At 34.3% G+C, this 23,868-nt stretch overlaps 1 protein-coding gene across 1 annotated transcript in view; it reads left to right on the top strand.

Annotated features, from left to right (window-relative positions):
• Positions 1–23,868, top strand: part of DNAH6 (dynein axonemal heavy chain 6) — a gene marked incomplete at both ends in the record, with an annotated part of 280,659 nt that overhangs the window by 77,396 nt on the left and 179,395 nt on the right. Inside the window, 8 exons of the mRNA XM_081264582.1 lie at positions 512–664; positions 5,811–6,062; positions 10,642–10,770; positions 14,187–14,300; positions 16,114–16,257; positions 19,899–20,111; positions 20,823–20,915; positions 22,220–22,339. Of these exons, the coding sequence (XP_081120708.1) occupies positions 512–664; positions 5,811–6,062; positions 10,642–10,770; positions 14,187–14,300; positions 16,114–16,257; positions 19,899–20,111; positions 20,823–20,915; positions 22,220–22,339 (1,218 nt within the window). The remainder of the gene's footprint in view (positions 1–511; positions 665–5,810; positions 6,063–10,641; positions 10,771–14,186; positions 14,301–16,113; positions 16,258–19,898; positions 20,112–20,822; positions 20,916–22,219; positions 22,340–23,868) is intronic.

The following is a 23,868-nucleotide window of genomic DNA, read 5'->3' as shown; positions in this document are numbered from 1 at the left end:
GATTTGGCTTCTGTGTACACATTCCTCTCAGCCATGAACAAAAGTCCCAGGATCAGTTAAAGGAAGACATCCATCCTAATCCAATCAGCATGCTCATGTTTGCCTAAAACACTCAGACCCTCTCTTTGTTCCTGAAATAGAGATCAGTTTTTCCCAGACCATATAGCTACCACCCAACATGAAAGGAAAGAGAATAATTCTGGAGAAGGCAGCACGGAGCACACTACATAGAGCAAAGAAGCAGAAAGTACACTTGCAAGATTTGAGAGAATTTAGGGAAATGGTTTAGTAAGCTGTTCAGCCTATTTTGTATAAAAATGATCTATAAAATCTGATCTTTTTGGTTCATTTGACTAGCAATGATTTAATGAGAAAAAATATTCCCTTCATATGTATTGCTTTTTCCAAAACTTGACGATTTAGCAGATGTCCACTTAGGACTTATTTAAAATATATAACAAAGTAGAAATATTCATGTATTTATGATTCACATTTTCTTTCTCTTTCTTAGGTGCTGAATTTTATGCTTCCTCGTTTAAGCAAGAAAAAAGTGGATGCTATTATCTCTGAGGCCCAAGATGCAGAGTATAAACTTGAATTTGTTCCAAGCACTACCATAGAATATGTTAATAGTTTAGTATTTCTTGATGAAATTCAGGAACGGGTGAGTTTATTAGCTTACATAACTTAATATTCCTGTTCTTAAGGTAGGAAAATAGTATGTGTGATAAGAAAACTTGAGGGACTATGAGTCAGAACCACTGTCAAAATATCAGAAATACTTTCAAAGTAAAGGCACCCTACATTACAGCATTAATGACCCCTTACATTTACCAAACTCTTACTCCTAGTCAGGAATTTTGTTAATTTTTTTACATGTGCTAAATTTTTAATCCTCACAAAAACTTGAGAAGTATGAAAAATTTTATCCTGATTCTACTGACGAGGAAACAGGGACTAAAATAGGTTATGCTGTCCAAAATCACAGAACTTGTATGTGGTAAAGCTGGAATTTTGACCACAAAACCAAAATTCTCAACCATACTTTATTGCAATTCTAATTTTTAATAAATGGTAATAGAATGGTAACCAGATATTAGTCACTACAGAAGTCTTAACCCTTAATACATAGCTGCATAATAGTCAGTAACCTTTCTATTAAAAATGGACAAAGTTACAAACTCTGAACCACTTAAGTGGGAAGGTGGGAGCGGGGAGTAAAATGTATATATGGATACCGAAGGAATGCAAATGAAAGGCGCTCTCTCTCTCTCTCTCTCTCTCTCTCTCTCTCTCTCTCTCTCTCACACACACACACACACACACATACACACACACACACCCTCACTCAAATCTTTTGTCTGCCTTGCTTCTTTCTCCTACAAACTTGATTTTCTTCTGTCAGTCTGTGGCAGGCAATCCAGCATTTGACTTTAATAGTTGGTTTTTCAAAACTTTCATTCATAGCAGTTTGGCATTGAAATAGAAATAAATTACTTTCTTAAATGCCTGAAAATTGAAGAAGTATTATGAATAAATAATATAAACTGAATAAGTCATTAACAACTGGGCAGTTTGTAATGTATTATTAACAAAATTAACAGTAAAGTCTATTTCTCATGCCTACAAAAGTAACAATCTTGTGTATCATTTTAAGAATAGCATTTCTCCAAGGGACAGATAATTTTTTATTTCCCCCAGATGTGCTTTTACATCATCCCATGAGTCTACAGATGGCAAGCATTTATCATTATTTGTATTTATTAAGCTTTTTTAGACAAATAAACAAAACCCAGGTAATTTATCTTAAGCCAAAATAGGGCTCTCATTTAAGAATTCAAAGGTGTTTCATGGATCCCTTTCCTCTTCAAGAGCGTAATTAGGCTCAGGAACTGATTAGAATCAGTACAGATCAGCTTTAGGAATCCGAGTTAGTCTTCACTCTCCATCTCTTCTCTCTGCATTTCTCTTCCTCTCTATATCTCTTTGAAGGTCTGCTTCACTTCTCTTCCAATACAATGAGGCTGCTACTTCATCCTGTGCCACAGCCCGGCTGGCGGGGCAAAATAACTGGGGGGTGACGAACAACTTGTGTACGTTGATACAGCAGGAGTGGGAGCTGTTTATTGTAGGACAACAGAGGTATTTATACATTCCATACAGCTTATCTTAATTAGCATAAACTAGATACATCAGTCAACCAATAAGGAATCGCCACACTTAATGGCTCGCTGGCATTACTTCATAAACCACTCCCTCTGGCAAAATTCCAGGTGCCATCCTGACTTGTTTACAGACTCTAACAATCCTGTAGTAGCAAATGTGGCCACCAGCAGCTCCCAAGTGACAGGTTGCAAGTCTAACAGCCACAAAAGAAGATAATTTATCCTTCCAATAGTGATTCTACTATCTAGTAAATGGATTTAGCCCCCATCCCGCTCCAATTTTATCAACTATGTTAGGAGGGTAAGATCATATCATAATCAAAGGCTTAGTGTGGTTCTAGAATAGGAAGTTGCTGTGTACAGAAAACAAGACTGTCCCATCTCCAGGAATTTATTTATGGTTTCTGGGTAGTATGTTTGGGAAGTAGCTTCCCTTAAGGAGATGCTCTTCATAACAGATAGCTTTTTTTGTAACTTCATTCATTCAATCAGCAAATTTAGAGAACACTTACTTAGCAGAATACAAGGATTACAACAATAACTAAACCTGTTTTCAAGGAGATCAGAGTCTAGAATGAAAGTAGACAATTATGATACAATTAGTAGAGGTACAAGAAACAGTTGTAAGGACTACGGCTTTTTTAATCACTCTTGTCTATGGGTCACAGAAGACTTTGTGGAGGATAGCGTATTTAAGGTATGTGCTAAAATACATCAAACATTTAGCTAGGCATTTCAAGGAGAGAGAAAAAAACAGTAACAAAGATATGAGGCAAGATGACAAAAACACGATTTGGGAACTGGTGAAGTGCTATGTAAACTGTGTGTTGCTAAAGCAGGAGAGAAGAAATGAATTCTAGAAATGTTAAGTATAAGTGAAAGGACAACTGAATAAGAGGACAAGCAAAGAGTCTGAGATGACTCCTAGGTATCTTTCTATAGTTGATGGGCTGATAGTAGTATCATACCAGCACAGGCAGGTTAGGCTGCACAATACATTTCTGAGAGTAAAAGAGACACCATAAAGTATTATACCAGGACAATAAATATAAACCAAGACACTCTCAGGAAACCTGGATATATGCTTATAAAAAGTATAAGAAATACAGGATGATTAACAGATCTTGGTGTAGAGAGATTTCTATTTATAACTTGTTTGAGATATTAGCCATTTTGTTGAAAGCAATCAAAACTAATACAGATAGCTTAGAAAGTGGGAATGTTTAATCTAAGTTTGCTTGGAAATCTTTTGGAATAAAAAGGAATGAATAGAGAGAGGCCTTTAAAAGGATAAGAACTAGAGTATAGAATAACATAAGGAAATGCCACATTTTTTTTATCCATTCATCTATTGAAGGGCATCTGGGTTGGTTCCACAGTCTAGCTATTGTGAATTGTGCTGCTATGAACATCGATGTGGCAGTATCCCTGTAGTACCTTCTTTTAAGGTCTTCAGGGAATAGTCCGAGAAGGGCAATAGCTAGGTCAAATGGTGGTTCCATTCCCAGCTTTCCCAGGAATCTCCATACTGCTTTCCAAATTGGCCGCACCAATTTGCAGTCCCACCAGCAATGTACAAGAGTACCCTTTTCCCCACATCCTCACCAGCACTTGTTGTTGTTTGACTTCAGAATGGCTGCCAATCTTACTGGAATGAGATGGTATCTTAGGGTGGTTTTGATTTGCATTTCTCTGACTGCTAGAGATGGTGAGCATTTTTTCATGTACTTGTTGATTGATTGTATGTCCTCCTCTGAGAAGTGTCTGTTCAGGTCCTTGGCCCATTTGTTGATTGGGTTATTTGTTATCTTATTGTCTAATTTTTTGAGTTCTTTGTATACTCTGGATATTAGGGCTCTATCTGAAGTGTGAGGAGTAAAAATTTGTTCCCAGGATGTAGGCTCCCTATTTACCTCTCTTATTGTTTCTCTTGCTGAGAAAAAACTTTTTTAGTTTAATGGATTTAGATGAATGGATAAAAAAAAATGTGGCATTTATACACAATGGAGTATTACACAGCACTAAAAAATGACAAAATCATGGGATTTGCAGGGAAATGGATGGCACTAGAGCAGATTATGCTAAGTGAAGCTAGCCAATCCCTAAAAAACAAATGCCAAATGTCTTCTTTGATATAATGAGAACAACTAAGAACAGAGCAGGGAGGAAGAGCAGGAGGAAAAGATTAACATTAAACAGAGACATGAGGTGGGAGGGAAAGGGAGAGAAAAGGGAAATTGCATGGAAATGGAAGGAGACCCTCATTGTTATACAAAATTACATATAAGAGGTTGTGAGGGGAATGGGAAAAAAACAAGGAGAGAAATGAATTACAGTAGATGGGGTAGAGAGAGAAGATGGGAGGGGAGGGGAGGGGGGATAGTAGAGGATAGGAAAGGTAGCAGAATACAACAGTTACTAATAGGGCATTATGTAAAAATGTGGATGTGTAACCAACGTGATTCTGCAATCTGTATTTGGGGTAAAAATGGGAGTTCATAACCCACTTGAATCTAATGTATGAAATATGATATGTCAAGAGCTTTGTAATGTTGTGAACAACCAATAAAAAAAAGAATAGCATACGGAAACAGAAAAGGCCTCTCCTTCTCTCATCTCTGTTCCTCTCTAGAACAGTGGTTCTCAAAGGTGATCTTTAAACTAGCAGCATTATTAGGACCTGGAATTTGGTAGAAATGCACATCTTGGACCCTACCCTAGATTTTCTGAATCAGAAATTCCAAAAGAGCTCAGCAATCTGTTTTAACAAACTTTCCAAAGTCATTTCTGCCTAAGTTACAGGTTGAGAACTATTTCTCTAAAAGGCTCTCTACAGTTATCTTCTTATGTTAAGGACCTACTTTTTGCTTCTACCTGAAAGCATATGGCCTCTACCCACAACTATGCTGCTTAGTTCAGCTTATGGCTAGAGACTGAATCAAATAATATGAACATGGCAGCTTCATGCCTAACAAGGAAAACTTGGGGGCTGGGGCAATTAGAGGATTTCTCCCAAATTGGAGAATTTAGATAACATTGTGTTCTTTCTTGCCAGAAATTTAAGAGAAACAGGAACTTTTTGCCCATAGAAGGTAGGACATCAAAATGAAGATGTTAAGTATCACTTGGATATAACAAAATAATTTAAACAATAGTGAACCTAGACTGTGTTCTGAACTTATGCAGCCAGGAACAAAGACTGTCCATACCACAGGGGATGTTCTGGGACTAATCACTGCTCAGCATACATGCCTGAAAACTAAGACATTAAAGCTGAACATCCACACAGAATATATTTTCTTGAAAGACATTAAATATTAGCACTGCTTAATGCTGCTAAAGAAAAATGAAGAGAGGGGCAGAGGGAGAAAGAGAGAGAAATAACATTTCTATGTGCATTACTAACTTCTCAGCTCTGACCACTTACCTCCTGGGCCTGGTTTACCTGTGTTCCATAAATGACTGTATTTATCACCCAGCCAACTTCAGCCAATTTGATTGTAGTGTTAAAAACACAACTCCTCCTGTGCTGACCATTCACAGCTTGATGTTTATATTGCACAGTGGTTGTCTCCTATTAAAAAAAACTTGAAGAGTAAAATAGAACTCTACTACATTTAATGAATAACCAATGTTTCCATTTAGATTGAAAGCCTGGAAGATGAAGGGAATGTAGTGGTTCAAATGTACAAGCTTATTGAACAGTATCAGATAGCTACACCTCCTGAAGACTTCGCTGTTTTTGCAACTATGAAGCCATCCATTATTGCTGTTCGGAATGCCATTGATAGAGCAGTGGGTGACAGAGAAACAAGCATTAAGCAATTTTCTCTGCATTTGGGTAGAGATCTTGAAGATCTAAATGAAGAAGTGAATGAAATAAAGCTGCAAGCACAGGTAAGATAAAGCAGGATTTTTTAATCTGAGAAAAGTTTGATTATTATAGTTTTTTTAAATTAAAATATAACTGAAAATTGTATATATTTATAGTATCTTACATGACATTTTGATACATGTACATAGTGTGAAATATATTAAATATATTAAGCTTATTAACCTGCCCATCACTTTATACATTTATTTTTTGTGGTAAGAACATTTAAAATCTACGCTTCAAACCATTTTGGAAATATACTTCACTTTACTTTATTTAAAATTTGTTTTTATTAACTGTCAACAATATCTTTGAGCTGCTATTTAAAGTGTTTCTGAACCTCTGTTTTTATATACTGAATAAATTCCAGACTATCACAAGAAAAGTCTATATGTAATATTGAATTTTCTAATCTTCCTAGCATTATTATTTTTAAATGAGTGTTTTTATTACTTCTTCAAATATTTATAACTGTTTCACAATTTTAAAATTTGCTTAGCATATTAAATTAAATTAAATTAAATGATATCAAAGATTATTTGGTTAAATTGTATCAATTTTACCATAAAAAAGATTCAGAATTTAGAATAGATCTAGGTGACTCTTAACTAAAGTCTGCCTGAAAATAATCATTTTGTAATGACTTATTATTTTATTATTAGCATTGGCTAAATCTTACCACAGAATTATAAAACCATGTAAAGTTATAATAAAAGTTTAAAAAATGGAAAAACTCAATGTCCATCAACAGATGATTAATAAAGTACAAAAAGATTAGTAAAATACATGAAGGTAATTCACTCGGAAATAAAATACAGATATTAAAGATTATACACTTATACACATTGACATGGAACTAGTAAAGGCAGATAACATTGTGTTTTTCCTATTTATCAAGCTCTGTTTTAAGGACTTAACATTGTTTTTGGTTTTGTGTTGAAGAATATTTGTATTTTCTCAGATGAAAGTGTATATCAATGTAATAACTGTATACTTCAATGAATTATCAGAAAGTGAACACATCATGTATCTGCATCTCAGAATGTCAAGCACTATAGCCTTACTGTTACCTTTAATATGCCCTCTCCTATTCATTAATTCTTTGTTCTATTCCAGAGGCAGCTACTACCCTGAATTCTAATGTCATAAATAAGTTTTGCCTATTTCTGAACTTATGATTAACTAGAATGATACAGTATTTCTTTTACTTTGTTTTGGTATCTACCTGAGATTTGTCCATGCTGTGTGGATATAGTTTATTCTAATTTTTTGGCTTTGTATTATTTCATCATATTTTACATTTTAATTATCCATTCCATGGTTGATGGACATTAGGATCATTTAAAGCTTTTGGGAAAGATGAATAATACTCTAGAAGCATTCTCATATGTTTTTACATGTTTTAACTCATTTAATTCTCAAAACACCTATAGGTTGTATTAGTCACATTGTACAAGGAAGGAAATTAAGGTACAAGGAAGTTAAGCAATTTGCCCAGGATTGCACAGATAATAAATTATGGGAAAGGATTTAAGCTAAGGAAATCTGCTTTTAGTAGTTAATATTCTGCTGTTAATACAGGAGTGATTATCCTTGGTGCATGTAAATAGATAATTAGAAAGAGCAAACTCCCAGCACATGATTTGTTTGTAATCATGCATTTTAAATAGAATAATGTACATACACAAAAATGATAGCATGAGTTCCCCTACCATGCTTCCTCTTTTTTTTCTTTTATTTTTTTTATTGGTTGTTCACAACATTACAAAGCTCTTGACATATCATATTTCATACATTAGCTTGAAGTGGGTTATGAACTCCCAATTTTACCCCAAATGCAGATTGCAGAATCACATCAGTTACACATCCACAATTTTACATAATGCCCTATTAGTAATTGTTGTATTCATGCTTCCTCTATTGAGGGTTTTAAATTAATTCACTGTCACTCTTGGACAAAGAAGTGTAACTTCATTCTTTCCATACATAATAGCATCTTTCTGTCAAGAACCCCAATCTTGCTAATGGAAGAAAATTGAGGAGAAACCTAAATGTGGAAATTGATGATAGAAATGTTTATTTTATTCTAACTTGATCTCTTATATATTTTAATTCAATTCATAATCCTTCAATTTAATTCAAATCATAATCCTTCCTATGGGACATCTCTTCATCCTTACCACCATTCCCTCCCACCTATTGCATTTCCTTATGGTAGATGGAAAGGATAGATAGCTGGTCCTTATGCTATCTTGTAGACCATAGCAATTTTCATTGCAGTGTGACTGGATTCAGCCTGGTTGTCCCACAAAACTCTTAACTAAGAGTCCTTCCTGTTTCTTTAAGCACCATGCTAGTCCATACTGCTGCAATTCTATTTATTCCTTTTTATTAAAGAGTTAAATAAACTGTGACTTTCTCATCCTGGCCTTAGACAGCTTCAGGTTCACCAATTCTTTCAAGAATTCCCATTACCAGAATCAAGACACACAAGAACTTCAGGATTCCCAACATATTACACCAGAGTTTCAACACAAATATCTTCTGCCTGGACACTTCCCTTAACTTTTTCTAATCTAGAGCACATTGTCATTTTGAATGTAGGGCCATACTGAACAAGAGATGGAATAACTAGCCTCCCTAAACTAGGGCTATAATAGTTTCCAGACTTCTCCAATTTTCTTAGATTCTCCCAAACTTTAAGTTGTTTCTACTTTGTTCCTCAACTATTTCATTCTCATTCCTGGATTTTCAACTCCAAAGTGTAATTAGAACACATGTCTTTTATTTATTTATTTATTTATTTATTTATTTATTTATTTATTTATTTATATTGGGAATTGAACCCAGAGGTGCTTCAGCACTGAGCTACATCTCCAGCCCTTTTTTTTTTTTTTTTTTTTTTTGAGACAGGGCGTAAGTTGCTGAGGGTCTCCCTAAATTATTGAGGCTACGATGAAACTTGTGATCCTCCTGACAGCCTACAAAGTTGCTGGGTTTATAGGCATGCACTACCATTCCTGGCATGTCTTAACACTTATATTCTTAATTTTATTTCTTTCTCTTTATGGTGTGTGTGTGTGTGTGTGTGTGTGTGTGTGTGTGTGTGTTTCCTTCCACAGTTCCTGGCTCATAACTTCCATATCCCTTGTTGTTTCCTAAATAACTAGGACACTGAAGTTAATATTTGGTCTTTTGTTCTTGGTTCCTGAAGGTGCTTTGGTAAACTTCAGAGCATCAGGGGAAAGACAATCTTTTGTTATAATGTTGAGGCACTTTAGGCTTGAGAAGAATTCCTCAGAAAGAAAAATACGTTCTCCAAAATTCTGCCATCCTTTCACCTGCTCCTTTTTTTCCTCAAGGCAGACCATAGAAACTATTATTTCTCTTCCCCAAGACAGGCTGTAGAAACTAAAAGTGTTCTCTATAATCCTTCTCCACATTTCTAACTTGGAGCTAGCCATAAAGAAATTCCCTGATAGTAGATCATAGCACCTCCATTTCAGAAGGAGTTCCGCCTCATAGCTGATAGGAAGGAATGCTGTTTAGAGAGGTTAAGAAAAATTTGGATGGACATGCCCTCTTTCCCTGTGCAATCTATTAGCATTAGATTTTTTTCCAATCACATTTCAATACAGTTGTCCATGCTTCAATCATGCTTATGCAATAAAATCTCCGTAAAATCCTGAAAGGACAGGTTTGCAGAGCTTCCAGATAGCTAAATATCTGAAGGTTCCTGGAGGGGGATCACCTAGGGAGGACATGAAAGTTCCTTGTACCTTCTTCCATACCTCACCCTATGAATTTCTTCATCTGTATGCATTGTAAAAAAAAAAAAAACTTATAATAAACTGGTAAACCCAATCAGGTATGTCCTTAAGTTTTGTGAACAAGTCTTGTAAACAAATCAAACCTAGGGAGGGAATCATCGGAACACCAATTTATAGCCAAAAGCACATGTCAAAAAACCTGGGGGTTGCAATTGGCATCTGAAGAGGAGAAATTATGGAGACTTAGCTCTCAACCTGTGGGCTAACTCCGGAGTTGAATTGGAGGATACTTAGCTGAGGTCTGATGCAGACTTGATTGGTCACTTTGGTGTGTAGGTAATCCCACCCCACACCCCTGAAACACACATATCTGGTTTCAGAAAAAAATGTTGGGAGAGTACAATAGGAATAACTGAGTTTGTTTTTCCTTACTGTCCTTAGACTCTTTGGAATTCAAAGGGCTTTCCTTTTATTTATTGTGAAATGGGAATTTTTCTTATGTCCTTTTTTCTTCTCTTTTTTGTTACGTTCACCTCTCCTTTTTTGAAGTTATATTGGGTAAAGAAATGTAGGAAATAAAAGCAGATGATGAAGAAAACATTAGGTAACCATGTCAACATTTTACAATATATATGCTTTCCCTTTATATTCAGGAAAAACATTTGTCTTTAACATGGTTTCTGACACTCAGAGAGAAAAAAGAATTAGAAAAAATTTTTTTAATCATTATTAATCTTTTTAAATCATATTTAATCTTTATTAATTAATTTAATTTAATTGTTCTGACTCAAAAAATAGTCATTACTAACCAAAATCTATCTTAATTTTATAGGATCCACAGATTTTGGATATTAACACTGATCAAGAAAAAATAAAGAATATTTTAAGTGATCTACAATGTGTTCTAGATGATCTTCAAAAACGTGCCTTTCAATATAAATCCTACCAGAAGAATTTCAAAGTAATGACAATTCTGTATATCTGTTTCTAAAATGTGTGCATAGAAATAGGACATGTAACAATGTGATCATAAACACTTTGTATTTGGTCAACTATGTGTCAGTTGTTATGCTACAGAGTCAATTACAAAATTTGATATGTTTCTGCCTTTTAAATATACACACACACACACACACACACACACACACCCAATAGACAATATATCTTCGTTATTAAAAAGTGATTGCAAATTATAGAAAATTATTAGATAAATGTATATGGACTTTTACATTTGGTTTATTAAAGACCTTCTATCCTTTCTTATGATTTAAACTTCTTTTACACTCATATGTGTGTTATGATTCCATTAATATTGCCTGATTTGGCTTGCACTGATGTTCTAATTTAATGAAAAAAGAGAATCTCACCTAAACCAGGTAGTAAAATGGCCTGAAAGTGTGGATTTAAAAAGCTGAAAAAAATGTGTCTTTAAAAAATATGAAGACAAAAGACAAAGAGATACAGGTGCTTCTAGCAATTTTTAGAAAGACTACCAGGAAAAGAGAACAGTCATAAATATGCTTAAAAATTTCAGGAAGATGGTGCGTGAAAAGTGAGTAGTTCAACATAGATATGGGGAAAATGTGTATTTTTTAAAAAACAAAATTTATGGAAGTGAAGAGTACAATAAATGAACTGAATAATTTACTAGAAAAGTTTAAAAGCAAACCTGATCAAGCAAAAGAAAGAATTAGTGAACTCAAAGATCACTTGAAATTATCCAAAGGAAAAAAAATTTAAAAAGTGAAGATGGCTTAAAGGGCTTATAGGAGATAATTAAGCAGACCAATTTTCACTTTATGAGAATCCAAAAAGGAGGAGAGAGAAAAAAATAAGATAGAAAGCTTATTTTATAAAATAATGGCTGATAATTTCCCAAATGTAGAGTAGAAAATCACTATTGAGACTAAAGCCCAAAACTTTTCAAAAAGGATGAACCCAAAGAGGTTCACATTAATAATGACATACATCATAATTAAAGTATCAATGGACAAAGAGAGACTTTTGGAAACACCAAGAGAAATGTGACTTAAAATATACAAGGTATTTCAATAAGACTGTCAGTTGATTTCTCAGCAAAAACCTTACAAGCCAGAAAGGAATGAGATGGTATATTCAAAGCTCTGAATGAAAAACTAAGTATACTTTATAAGAAATTCTATAGGGAGTCTTTCAATTTGTGACAAAAGAATGCTAAACAGCAACATAATAAATTTCTAGAAGACAGGGAAATCTCATGACACTGTTCTTGGCTATGATTTCTTGGATATGACACCAAAAGTCAAGACAACAAAAACAGAAACAGACAAATGGAACTAAATCAAACTCAAAAGCTTCTGTACTGCCAATGAAACCATAGATAGGGTTGAAAAGTCAACCTACAAGATAGGGGAAAATGTCTTTTAAGCCACATATTTGATAAGGAGTTATCAAAACATATGAGGAATTTCTACAGTTCAACATCAAGCAGCAAATAATGTGATATTTAAATGGGCAAAGGGATTGAATAGACTTTTCTCCAAAGAAGATATAGGAATGGCCAATGGGTAAATGTAAAGATACTCAGTATCACTAATTGGCAGAAAAATGAATAAAAACCAAATCAAGGTATTGCTTCTTACCTATTAGCATGGCCATTATAAATATAAAATAAATAGCAACTGTTGGTGAGGATGTGGAGAAATTGGAACCTTCTATAATGTTAGTGGGGGATATAAAATGAAATCACTATGAAAAACAGTATAGTAGATTCTCAAAAAATTGAAAAACGAACTAAAATATGACCTCTCAATCCAAATTCTAGGCATATATTCATATAGATTATGAATCCTGATTTACATCCAAGATTTTGAAGAAATATTTGCACTCCCAAGTTCATTGCAACATGATTATGATTATGATTATGATTGGTACTAGGGATTGAACTCAGGGGCACTCAATCACTGAGCCACATTCCCAACCCTATTTTGTATTTTTTTTTAAGAGTCAGGGTCTCAATGAGTTGCTTAGTGTCTTGCTTCTGCTGAGGCTGGCTTTGAGTTCACAATCTTCCTGTCTCAGCATCCTGAGCTATAATACCTTTTGGTATTACAAGTGTGTGTCACTGCACCCGGCCATTGCAACATTACTAACAATGGTCAAGATGTGTAAACAACCTCAATGTCCATCAATTGATAAAAGGATACAGAAAATGTGGCATATGCATTCAACAAAATATTATTCAGTCTTTAAAAAGAAGGAAATTATGTTATATGCAACATAAATGAATCTGGAGAACATTATGCTATGTGAAATAAGCCAGTTACAGAAGGCAAACACTGCATGATTCCGCTTACATGAAATATCTAATATAGTCATACTGTAAATGCAGAAAGTAGAATGGTGGTTGCCAGGGACTTGAGGTGAAGGAAAATAAGCACACAGTTTCTGTTATGCAAAGTGAAAAAGCATTAGAGATTTCCTGTATAACATTGTTAATATTGTTATAGTTAAAAAGCTAGATCTTATTATGTATTTTTACCACAATAAAAAGAAAAACATAAGTTTAAAAGTATTTTTAAAAACCAGCCTTAAATAGAAGTATATCCCTCTTTGTACATGCTTAATCTACACTTGGATGATTCTGCCTTTATGAATGTCTCTGACCCAACCTTTCTGCAGCTCTTAACCATTTGAAGAATAGGGATGAAAACCTAAATGGTCTTGGTTGCAGGAAATTATTTCCAGCTCTTAATGAAAAACTGGCCCCAGTTCACCACAAAGCCCAACAATTTCTGTGCAACCAACTCCCTGTAGGTTTCCCACTTCCAAGCCAAGACAATCTTAAAACCCCTCATTAAAATACTTTCTTCAGGTTTTCTTGAATTCTTCTTTTTTTGTACGTGTATATGCAGTTCATGGGGATTAGAACAAAGTAAAAAACCAGGTTGTCCTATCTATCTTAAACTTCACTATCCTGCCCATCGCCAGCTACCACACAATCATCTATCATCCAAATACAGAAGCCCTGAAGGAAATAAATACCTCCGAATACTCATCTGTTTTTCAAAAAAAAAAAGGCATGTACATGTGTGTCTAGTCCAAATAAAAAATGCATGCACATGGGGGTCTTATAGTATATATGTCTTTGGAGAAAAATATATTTAAGTTTTAAAAAATATTAAGAGTTATAGTTTGTTACTCAAATAAAAAATGTAATATGTGTGGGATTTCATGGTGTTCTAAATTTTCATGTGTTTCCGTCTTTCCTTTTATTTCTCCATTTAGGATCTATCTTGTGCCAAGTAGTCACTGTATTAAGTATTACTAATAGAAGGATAGCATAAGGTCTCAATATCTGAAAATAAGTAATACACTTTATTTGTTATGCTTTTAAAGGTAGAAGTGTCCAAGTTTGAAGCTTTGGAAGAAGTTAGCGCTGAACTGAAGCTCAAACAATTGCTTTGGGAGTCTTACTCTGAATGGGATAAACTCCAACAAGAATGGTTAAAGGTAGGTAAAAAGCTCTCATTTCTTAAGTTTTTATTAAATTAAACTTAAAACCCTAATAACATCAGTTATCATTTATAGCAACTTGGTATATTCTTATTAACATTAAAAATTCAATGTTATAATTTTACAGGAATTTTTGTTGGTTTTCCAGTAAAGTACAAGAGGTCTTTTTGTCACTAAATGACAAAAAGTATGTTGGCAGGGTTCTTGGGTCCTCCATTTAAGGAGGATAAATGATGAAGGCACCAAAGGACCACATTGCATGATACCTAACTTTTTTGTGCTTTCAAAACATGTTGTTATCATGATATACTCCAGTGATCTTGGGGACTGTAGGATTTTTATTATCTACATGCTTTAGGTTTCTGTTTTCTAAAGTTATATTCTTATTATTCTTTTAAAAAAGAAACTGTTTTGTTCAGTGTGATAGAAGATTAGAAAAAGAAGATCTAGAATCCTCTCTAGAGAGTTCAGTAGTTCTCTCTCTCTCTCTCTCTCTCTCTCTCTCTCTCTCTTTGTGTTGGGAATCAAACCCAGGGCCTTGTGCATGCAAAGCAAGCACTCTACCAACTGAGCTATATCTCCAGCACCTGTTTAGAAGTACTCTCTTAATCAGGGAGCGAAGTACCAATATCCCTAATAGTTTCTAGGATGTCCTTATATTCAAACCTTGATAAGGGTCAGCCATCTAGGAGGCAGAATATGGCCACTGATACTTTCATATGTGATATAGACACGTTGGAAATACCATCAACTTAAAAAGTCATGTTTTATACTTCATATTCATCCTACCTGTGCTGAGCCTATACTTAGAAGCCACATGTCTGGGTCAAAAAACAGTGACACACTGGGGGCTGGGGATGTGGCTCAAGCGGTAGCGCGCTCGTCTGGCATGCATGCGGCCCGGGTTCGACCCTCAGCACCACATACCAACAAAGATGTTGTGTCTGCCGAGAACTAAAAAATAAATATTAAAAATTCTCTCTCTCTCTCACTCTCTCTCCTCTCTCACTCTCTCTAAAAAAAAAATAGTGACACAAGAAACATTTCTCAAGTCATGTTCTAGCTGTGGTTAATAACAGTGGAGAATAAGAAGGACAGAGTCTAAGCCCTCATAGAACTTACCTTTTTGTGGAAGGAAGAAAAAAAAGCAAAATATATGATCTAATATCAGGGAATTTTAGTTATTCTCCTATAATTTATTTGTGACTTATCTCAGAAGTAAAAAAAAATTCTTCTGAGAAGTAAGGAAGAAGCTTAGAGAATTTTCTGATTTCCATGGTATTTTACAGCACTCACCTTAGAAAATGCACAAGAAAATTCTTTAAGGAACAGAAGGAAAATGCTGAAGATTTACAAATTTTCTATTGCCCTTAATCCATAAGATTGTCTGATATCAAAGTGTGTACACTTATATGCTAATATAACACATACTATTATAGATGTATGCATATAGTAGAAGTACACCTTTAAAATATTTGCATTACATGCATTATTTGAAACTTCTGATTACAAGAGTAAAAATAGTTATTTTTTCCTTAGAAGACTCTAGAAGTATTAAGCCTCAGTAATAAATTCCAGGGATTATAATGCATTTAATGATAAGAGAGACAAATATATGAATAAATAGTTGATGCATGATATATTATTAGCAATTTTGACAAGTAAAGCCTTTTGAAAAATACAGAGAGAGTTGATTCAGATTAGCAATATAAGTGCTAGAAAAATAACTGTAAAGTAAAATACTTTTTGCTATTTCAAGCTTGACCGTTATATATTTTAACTTACTTTTTTCTTTTTCTAATTTGTATAGTCCAAATTTGACTCCCTGGATCCAGAATTCCTAAACAGTCAGGTTTCTAAATATGCCAAAATTGTGAGTCAATTGGAAAAAGGCTTGCCACCCAACAATGTAGTACCCCAGATCAAAAGTAAAGTGGAAAAAATGAAAGAAAAGGTAAGGTTGTTGGAAATTATTTCAGAAACTCAGGCGAATCTGCTGTTAACTGATGCTTAAGATACCAAAATAAGGAAATATTTACTGATTAAGTTAATTTTGCAGAGAGAAGAAAGTCCAATTCATTTGTTTTCAGTAGCACAGACTGCATTCATAGCTTCAACTGACCAACCAAATTATACAATTAAATGTCTTGGTTAAAAAAGCATTCGGAATACAAATTTCCCTAGTGGTAGGATACATAATGCAGGAATATGAAGTATTTGTGCCAAGAAACGTATCTGCTGTGCCCTCAAACAGCCAGGTAAGGTGAAGACAGCCTTGTCCATTTGCTCCTGTGCACCATACAACAACAGCATTTTCCTGTTGTGTTGTGATGTGAAGAAGGCTGAGAAGCTAATCTGTAGGTGTTCAGGGCTGACTCTTTGAAACAGATAGGAAAGGGAAATTTTGCCATGGTTTTTTCTTGTTAAGCTTAAATATATGGATGAAACACTTACCCAAACTTGCATGTCAGTTTCTTTCTTCCCTGTTGTCTTTAGTGTAGTTATAGCAGACAGTTGTAAATTATTTCACTTATCATGGTCTGCATTCCATCTTGAATACCCTCAAAATACAGTTTAAAAAAAAAACTTGCACATAGGAAAGGTCACTCTTGTGGTATATAGTTCTATGGGTTTTTACAAATAGGTAGTCAGGTACCCAACACAACAATACCATACAGAAGTTCCATCAACCCCAATTCTCTCAGGATAGAAAACTTTATAGCCAGCCCCTCCCTCCATCACAATCTCAAGCAACCATGGATTAGTTTTCTGTCCTGATTGAAGTTTTTTACAGAGTGTTATATAAATAGAATAGTAACAAATGCAGCCTTTTGGGTCTAGCTTTATTCACTTAGAAAAATGCATTTAAGATTCTTCCATGTGCTTGTACTAGTATTTACAATGCATAATATACTCTTACAACTAAAATATAAAAAGGTAAATAACTTTTTAAATTGAGAAAAATATCCAAAAGACATTTCTTCAAACAACACATGATAAGATGCTGGACATTGTTAGTTTTTAGGAAAATGCAAATCAAAGCCACAGTGAAATACTACTTCACAACTATTAGAATGACTATGATCAAAAAACATTATATGTAAATTTTGGAAGAGAGCTGGAGAAATTGGAACCCTCATATATTTCTGGTAGGATTGTAACACAGTACAGCCACTTTAGAAAACAGTTTGGCCATTTCTCAAAATGTTAAACATAGAGGTACCATGTAACTAAGTAATTCCACTCGTAAGTGTTTACCCAAAAGGATTGAAACCTATGTTCACAAAAATTTTGTATTAATGTTCATAGCAGCCTAACATAGGAAAAAACTGAAATGTTCACAGCTAATAAATAGAGAAACAAAATATAATGTATCCATACAGTGACATATTATTTAGCACTTATATATTATTTAGCAGTAAAAAGAAATGAAATATTGATACACCGAAACATAGATGGAATCTCGAAAACATTTTGGTAAGTAAAAGAAGCTATTCACCAAAAACCCTTCATGGCACATGATGTCATTTATATGAAATATCCAGAATATCCTTTTAAAAAGATGGATTTCTGGTTACCAGGCATTGTGGAGAGGGAGAGATAGTAGTACTAAGAGATACTGTAGGTATTGGATGTACTGGGGTGATGAAAATATTCTAAGATTAGATAGAGTTGATAATTGCATTAACTGTTAATTAGAATTTTTAAAGATTCCTTCATATTTACATATTAATAGTTTGTTTTAACTGATGGTAGTAGTCTGTCATATAGATATACCACTTTATTCATCAACTCTTGAAAGACATCTGGATTTCTTTGAGGTTTTTTAAATGATTATAAACAAAACAGTTATAAACATCCAAGTATGGCTTTTGTGTGAATAAGAGTTATCAATTCATGTGAATAAATAACTATTAATTAGAAATTTTATATTTTATGGTAAATATGTGTTTAGCTTTATGTGAAACTGCTAGTTTTCTTTGCACCAGCAAAGTATAAGAATCTGTTTCTCTTCATTCTCACCAGCACTTATTATTGGGAGGGAGCTTTTTTGCTTTGTTTTTTGTTTAGTTGTTTGTTTATTTTAATTTTAGTCATTCTAATAGATATGTAGTAGCATCTCATACTGTTCATAGTTTGCATTTTTCTAGTGAATATCTTTTCATATTCTATTTACCATACACCTAGTTCTTTGATGAAATGTCTGTGCAGATATTTTGCCCATTTTTAACCCATTTTGTCCCATTATCCAAGATATAGAACATTTATAAAAACTTAAATTGAGAAACAAATATACTACTTAGTAACTTTGAAATAATTATGTTTTAGAGTTCTATTCAAATAGATGAATGATAAGAACATTTTTAAAAAAGCATTTCCATGTGTGTGTGTGTGTGTGTGTGTGTGTGTGTGTATGAAAAAATGAAGGATATATAAGCTCTAGATTTTGAGTTCCAACCTATTATAATGCACCTGTGTCAATTTTGTTAAAATATTTACAGAGTTGAAAACTTGGGACTTAATGGGCTAAATGGATTGTTTGCTTTATTATAATTGAATTTTAAGAGTTATTAAAGTATTCTGGCTATGATTCTTTTTTTCAAATATATACTGAAATTATTTTCTACCAATGACTTTTATCCTTGCACAGTAACTTTTACAGAGCAAAAAGATATTAATTTGGATAAAATCCACTTTATAATTTTTTTTCCTTTGCAGATCAAGCCTTTAGTATAGTATCCAAATACTTTTTGTGAAATCTAAGACAACATGTAGATTTTCTTTGTGTTTTCTTCCAGAAGTTTTGCAGTTTAGCTTTCTGTATTTAGGTAAATGGTTTATTTTTGCATAAAGTATGAGGGTATATGTAAGTTTTACTTTTTTACATATGGATATCCAATTTATTGAGCTCCATTATTTGAAAAGTCATCCTTTTTCCATTGAATCACCTTTTCACTATTGCCAAAAGTCATCTGACTATATGCTTTAGTCTATTTCTGTATACTATACTGGTTTGTAGTTTTTGTGCTTATATTCATGAGGAACATTGATTTATAGTATTCTTGTAATCTTATTACATTGCTTTAGTATTACGGTACTGCTGCCTCATAAAATGAGTTGGGAACTGTTCCCTCTTGGTTTCTAGAAAATATTGTATAGAATTAGTATTATTATTAAGAAATGGGGGTGTCCTGCCCTTTTTATACATTTTAGAATGTCTTTGTTCTCAGCCCTCCTTCTTCCCTTATCTTGCCATTCCCTCTCCCTCTCCACATCTGTGTATGTGACTAAAAGGTTAAGGTGGAGTGATCCAAGGGTGGAATGAAGCTGTACAGGGGTAGAGGTAGGAGAAGACCAGCCCAGGAAGGATTAATGAACAACTCCTACAACTCCCTACAGGGAGAAACAATTCCTGGGGCAGATTACCTTAGCAACAGATTGGAAGTGGGGAAGGGAGTTGGAGATGTCAGCACTTGATTTTCTTTCCTTTCCACCCAGACCCCATTTTCCCAGTTGGAACAAATTATTTATTATCTACATTGACTGTCTTTTTGTCCCCCAGCATTGGTGTCTCTGAGAATGTTTGTTTTCCAGCTTCCAGTTATCATTGACTTGAGGAACCCAACTTTGAAGCCTAGACATTGGACAGCTATTGAACAAACCGTTGATGCCTCCCTGGTGGATACTGAAATTCCATTAACCTTGGAGAGGCTCTCCGAATTGCATGTGTTTGATTTTGGCCAAGAAATCCAGGACATATCTGGACGGGCTTCTGGAGAAGCTTCCTTGGAAATAATTCTTAAAAAGGTAATTCTGGAAAATACACATTTATTCTTAAAATCAGAGAATTAAAGGTTTTCAAACTCAACATAAATATCACCAATTTTTTTATTATCTAAGTGGATTTTTTACCATTGCAGTTTGTACCCTCTTATTATCAGCATCCCTTTATTCTCTTCTTACATTTATTATGTATTATTAATTATCACTATTATTAATATTATCTCTGTAAGTTCCCTCTTTCTGTCTCACCTGTCTCCCAACAGGAACTTGATGGCAATAAGATTTGAAATGTGCATTCTTTTATAGGAAACCCATATACCAAGGAACATCTGTTAGATGTTTAGAGAAAAATACATTATTTGCCAAACTACCAAAGAAAACTGTGTTAAATATTTCAAACAGCTTTCCTACTTACAACACTATCTCTTTGCCCTTAAATGCATGCAAATCTTCCAGTTGCCTACATAAAAGAATATTTTTAATTTAAAGCATAAGATGATAGGCAATGCATATTGAATTACCATGAGTTATTTTTATGTGTCGACATTAATCAAATAAAAGTAAGCAAATCAATGTCATCATCTTACCAACAAGACATGTTTAAGAATTTTAGGTGCAGTAAGAGGGAAAATAGGATAATTATAGAGTTTTTTTCTTATTTTATTTCACATCCACTGATTGAGTACCTAAACATAAATGAATTTAGATTCTCTAAAATCTTGTATTATTTCTAAGGTGGAGGACTCTTGGAAAACAACTGAATTTGTTGTTCTGCCTCATCGTGACACTAAAGATGTATTTATCCTGGGAGGCACAGATGACATACAGGTGGGTAACTGGGTTGTTGAAATTTATGGTAAAGGTCATACTTCCAAAATTTTTTATGATATACTGAGATGAGTTGATGAAACATAAGTGAAGGAAAAATCAAATTTGGAAAGCAAGATATTAATATGGATAATTGACTTGAATACTTATACATGAAATATTTATCAAGGAAATGAAAGTGACATATATATTTAAGAGTTTCAGTACTTGTAGTTGATAGCACCATAAAAACAAAGAGATCAGTTATGGCTGAAGTGATCATAGAATTCTTCATACATCAGCCAAGAAAAGCCAGACCTCAACAGTGGCAGCTGAGAAATACCAAAGAGAATAAAGGGTATTTCTAAGTGTTTCAATGAAGCAAATAAACATAAATGAGCACAATAAGAGTTCACCTTAATTTTCTGATATAAGGAGTAGGTGGTCATGCTGTATCAATCACAAAATAAGATAAATTTAACCCATGGTTGAAATATTTTTAGTCACTTGAAATATAAAGGCACATTTGTTTGGCAAAGGAATTTGGGTCATATAGCCCAAATTAAAAGGCTAAGCCCTAGTCTAAGGATGTATCCAGGACAAAATTGGAAATACAATGACTTTTTCCAGGTGTAGGTTGGAAGAGCAAGACTAGACATTACTTTTGGCAATAGATAGAAGAGCAAATTCAAAATAAAGGGCATTTGGTATGTGGCCAAGTAATGCCAACTGATGGGGTTTCTGCTTCCAGAAAGTTTATAATTAAAACAGACAATTAAATCTTCCAGATTAATAGACACATCTTTTTAAGTCCACATGTTCTGTGAGAATATTGTTGTGTAAAGGGGAACAGTAGGGAAGAAGGTAACAGGAAAACTACCTAGACCTTTAGAACTTGATATGAATTTTAATTTCATCTTGCTTGAGATAGTTAAAGGAAAAATGTTAACTATTGAACAGAAGAAAGCTAATTTTACAAATATAACGTATGATGAGAAATGAAGGTATGCTTGTGTGACTAAATTATATAAAGAAGGTGCCATTTACTGAGTAGTAAGCAGGGAAAAAAGTGTTGAACCCAATAAAGTGTCATTAATAATTATAGGAACTGCAGAGATTTGGTAGTCAAAAGTCCCTGAATGATACAGTTGTTGCCAGAGTGAAGGGAATAAGCAGAGAAAATAGATGGGTAAAAAGTAGTTAAAGCTACAACTATTCGTTCCAAAAGTTGGCCTTTAAACGGACTCTTGGGATTGAACATCTGAAATATCACTGAAAGCACAAATGCATGGTATTGTATGTATTTTCTCCACTTTTTCTTAAAGGTCCTTCTTGATGACAGCACTATCAACATTGCAACCATTGCCTCATCACGTTATGTAGGTCCCCTTAAGGCACGAGTGGATGATTGGCAAAAACAACTTGCTTTGTTTAATCAAACATTGGTAAGTAAGAGAGTAATTTCAATACAGAGCCTCCAATAACCGGAGAGCCATAGGCCCTTAGAAATGTTTGTTTCACTATTTAAATACTATATAAGTTAGAAATGTATGATTTAATTTTTGATATTATTATATCTGGAATGTAAGGAAAATACACATGTATTGAGCTCTTTACATAATTATGCAGCTTGTATTATTCTTTTTCCATGAAACGAAATATCACAAACTTAAGCAAGGTACATTTATTGATACTGTAAAACAATATATATTTATTATCTAAGTTTCTATGGTCCAAGAATTCAGACGTGGTTGTACTGGGCCTGTTCAGGGTCTCACAAGGCTGTTATAAAAGATGCCAGCCAGACAGGATTCTCACCAAAGGTTCATCTGGGGAAGGATCCACTTCCAGGCTCTCTCACTTCAAGAAATTATTTCCAGATAAACAATAAGAGAGGTAAATAGGGAGCCCACATCATGGGAACAAATTTTTACTCCTCACACTTCAGATAGAGCCCTAATATCCAGAGTATACAAAGAACTCAAAAAATTAGACAATAAGAAAACAAACAACCCAATCAACAAATGGGCCAAGGACATGAACAAACACTTCACAGAGGAGGACATACAATCAATCAACAAGTACATGAAAAAATGCTCACCATCTCTAGCAGTCAAGGAAATGCAAATCAAAACCACCCTAAGATACCACCTCACCCCAGTAAGATTGGCAGCCATTAGGAAGTCAAACAACAACGAGTGCTGGCGAGGATGTGGGGAAAAGGGTACACTTGTACACTGCTGGTGGGACTGCAAACGGGTGCGGCCAATTTGGAAAGCAGTATGGAGATTCCTGGGAAAGCTGGGAATGGAACCCCCATTTGACCCAGCTATTGCCCTTCTGGGACTATTTCCTGAAAACCTTAAAAGAGCACACTACAGGGATACTGCCACATCGATGTTCATAGCAGCACAATTCACAATTGCTAGACTGTGGAATCAACCCAGATGCCCTTCAATAGATGAATGGATAAAAAAAAAATGTGGCATTTATACACCATGGAGTATTACGCAGCACTAAAAAATGACAAAATCACGGAATTTGCAGGGAAATGGATGGCACTAGAGCAGATTATGCTTAGTGAAGCTAGCCAATCCCTAAAAAACAAATACCAAATGTCTTCTTTGATATAATGAGAGCAACTAAGAACAGAACAGGGAGGAAGAGCAGGAAGAAAAGTTTAACATTAAACAGAGACATGAGGCGGGAGGGAAAGGGAGAAAAAAAAGGAAATCACATGGAAATGGAGGGAGACCCTCATTGTTATACAAAATTATATATAAGAGGTTATGAGGGGAATGGGATAACAAACATGGAGGGAAATGAATTACAGTAGATGGGGTAGAGAGAGAAGATGGGAGGGGAGGGGAGGGGGGATAGTAGAGGATAGGAAAGGTAGCAGAATACAACAGTCACTAATATGGCAGTATGTAAAAATGTGATGTGTAACCGATGTGATTCTGCAATCTGTATT

This window comes from Spermophilus citellus, assembly GCF_964194105.1.
Source record: "Spermophilus citellus genome assembly, chromosome: 13".
In the NCBI taxonomy this organism is placed as follows: Eukaryota; Metazoa; Chordata; class Mammalia; order Rodentia; family Sciuridae; genus Spermophilus; species Spermophilus citellus.
The sequence above is the reverse complement of the archived record's forward strand: the minus strand, read 5'-3'. Positions and strand labels throughout refer to the sequence as shown.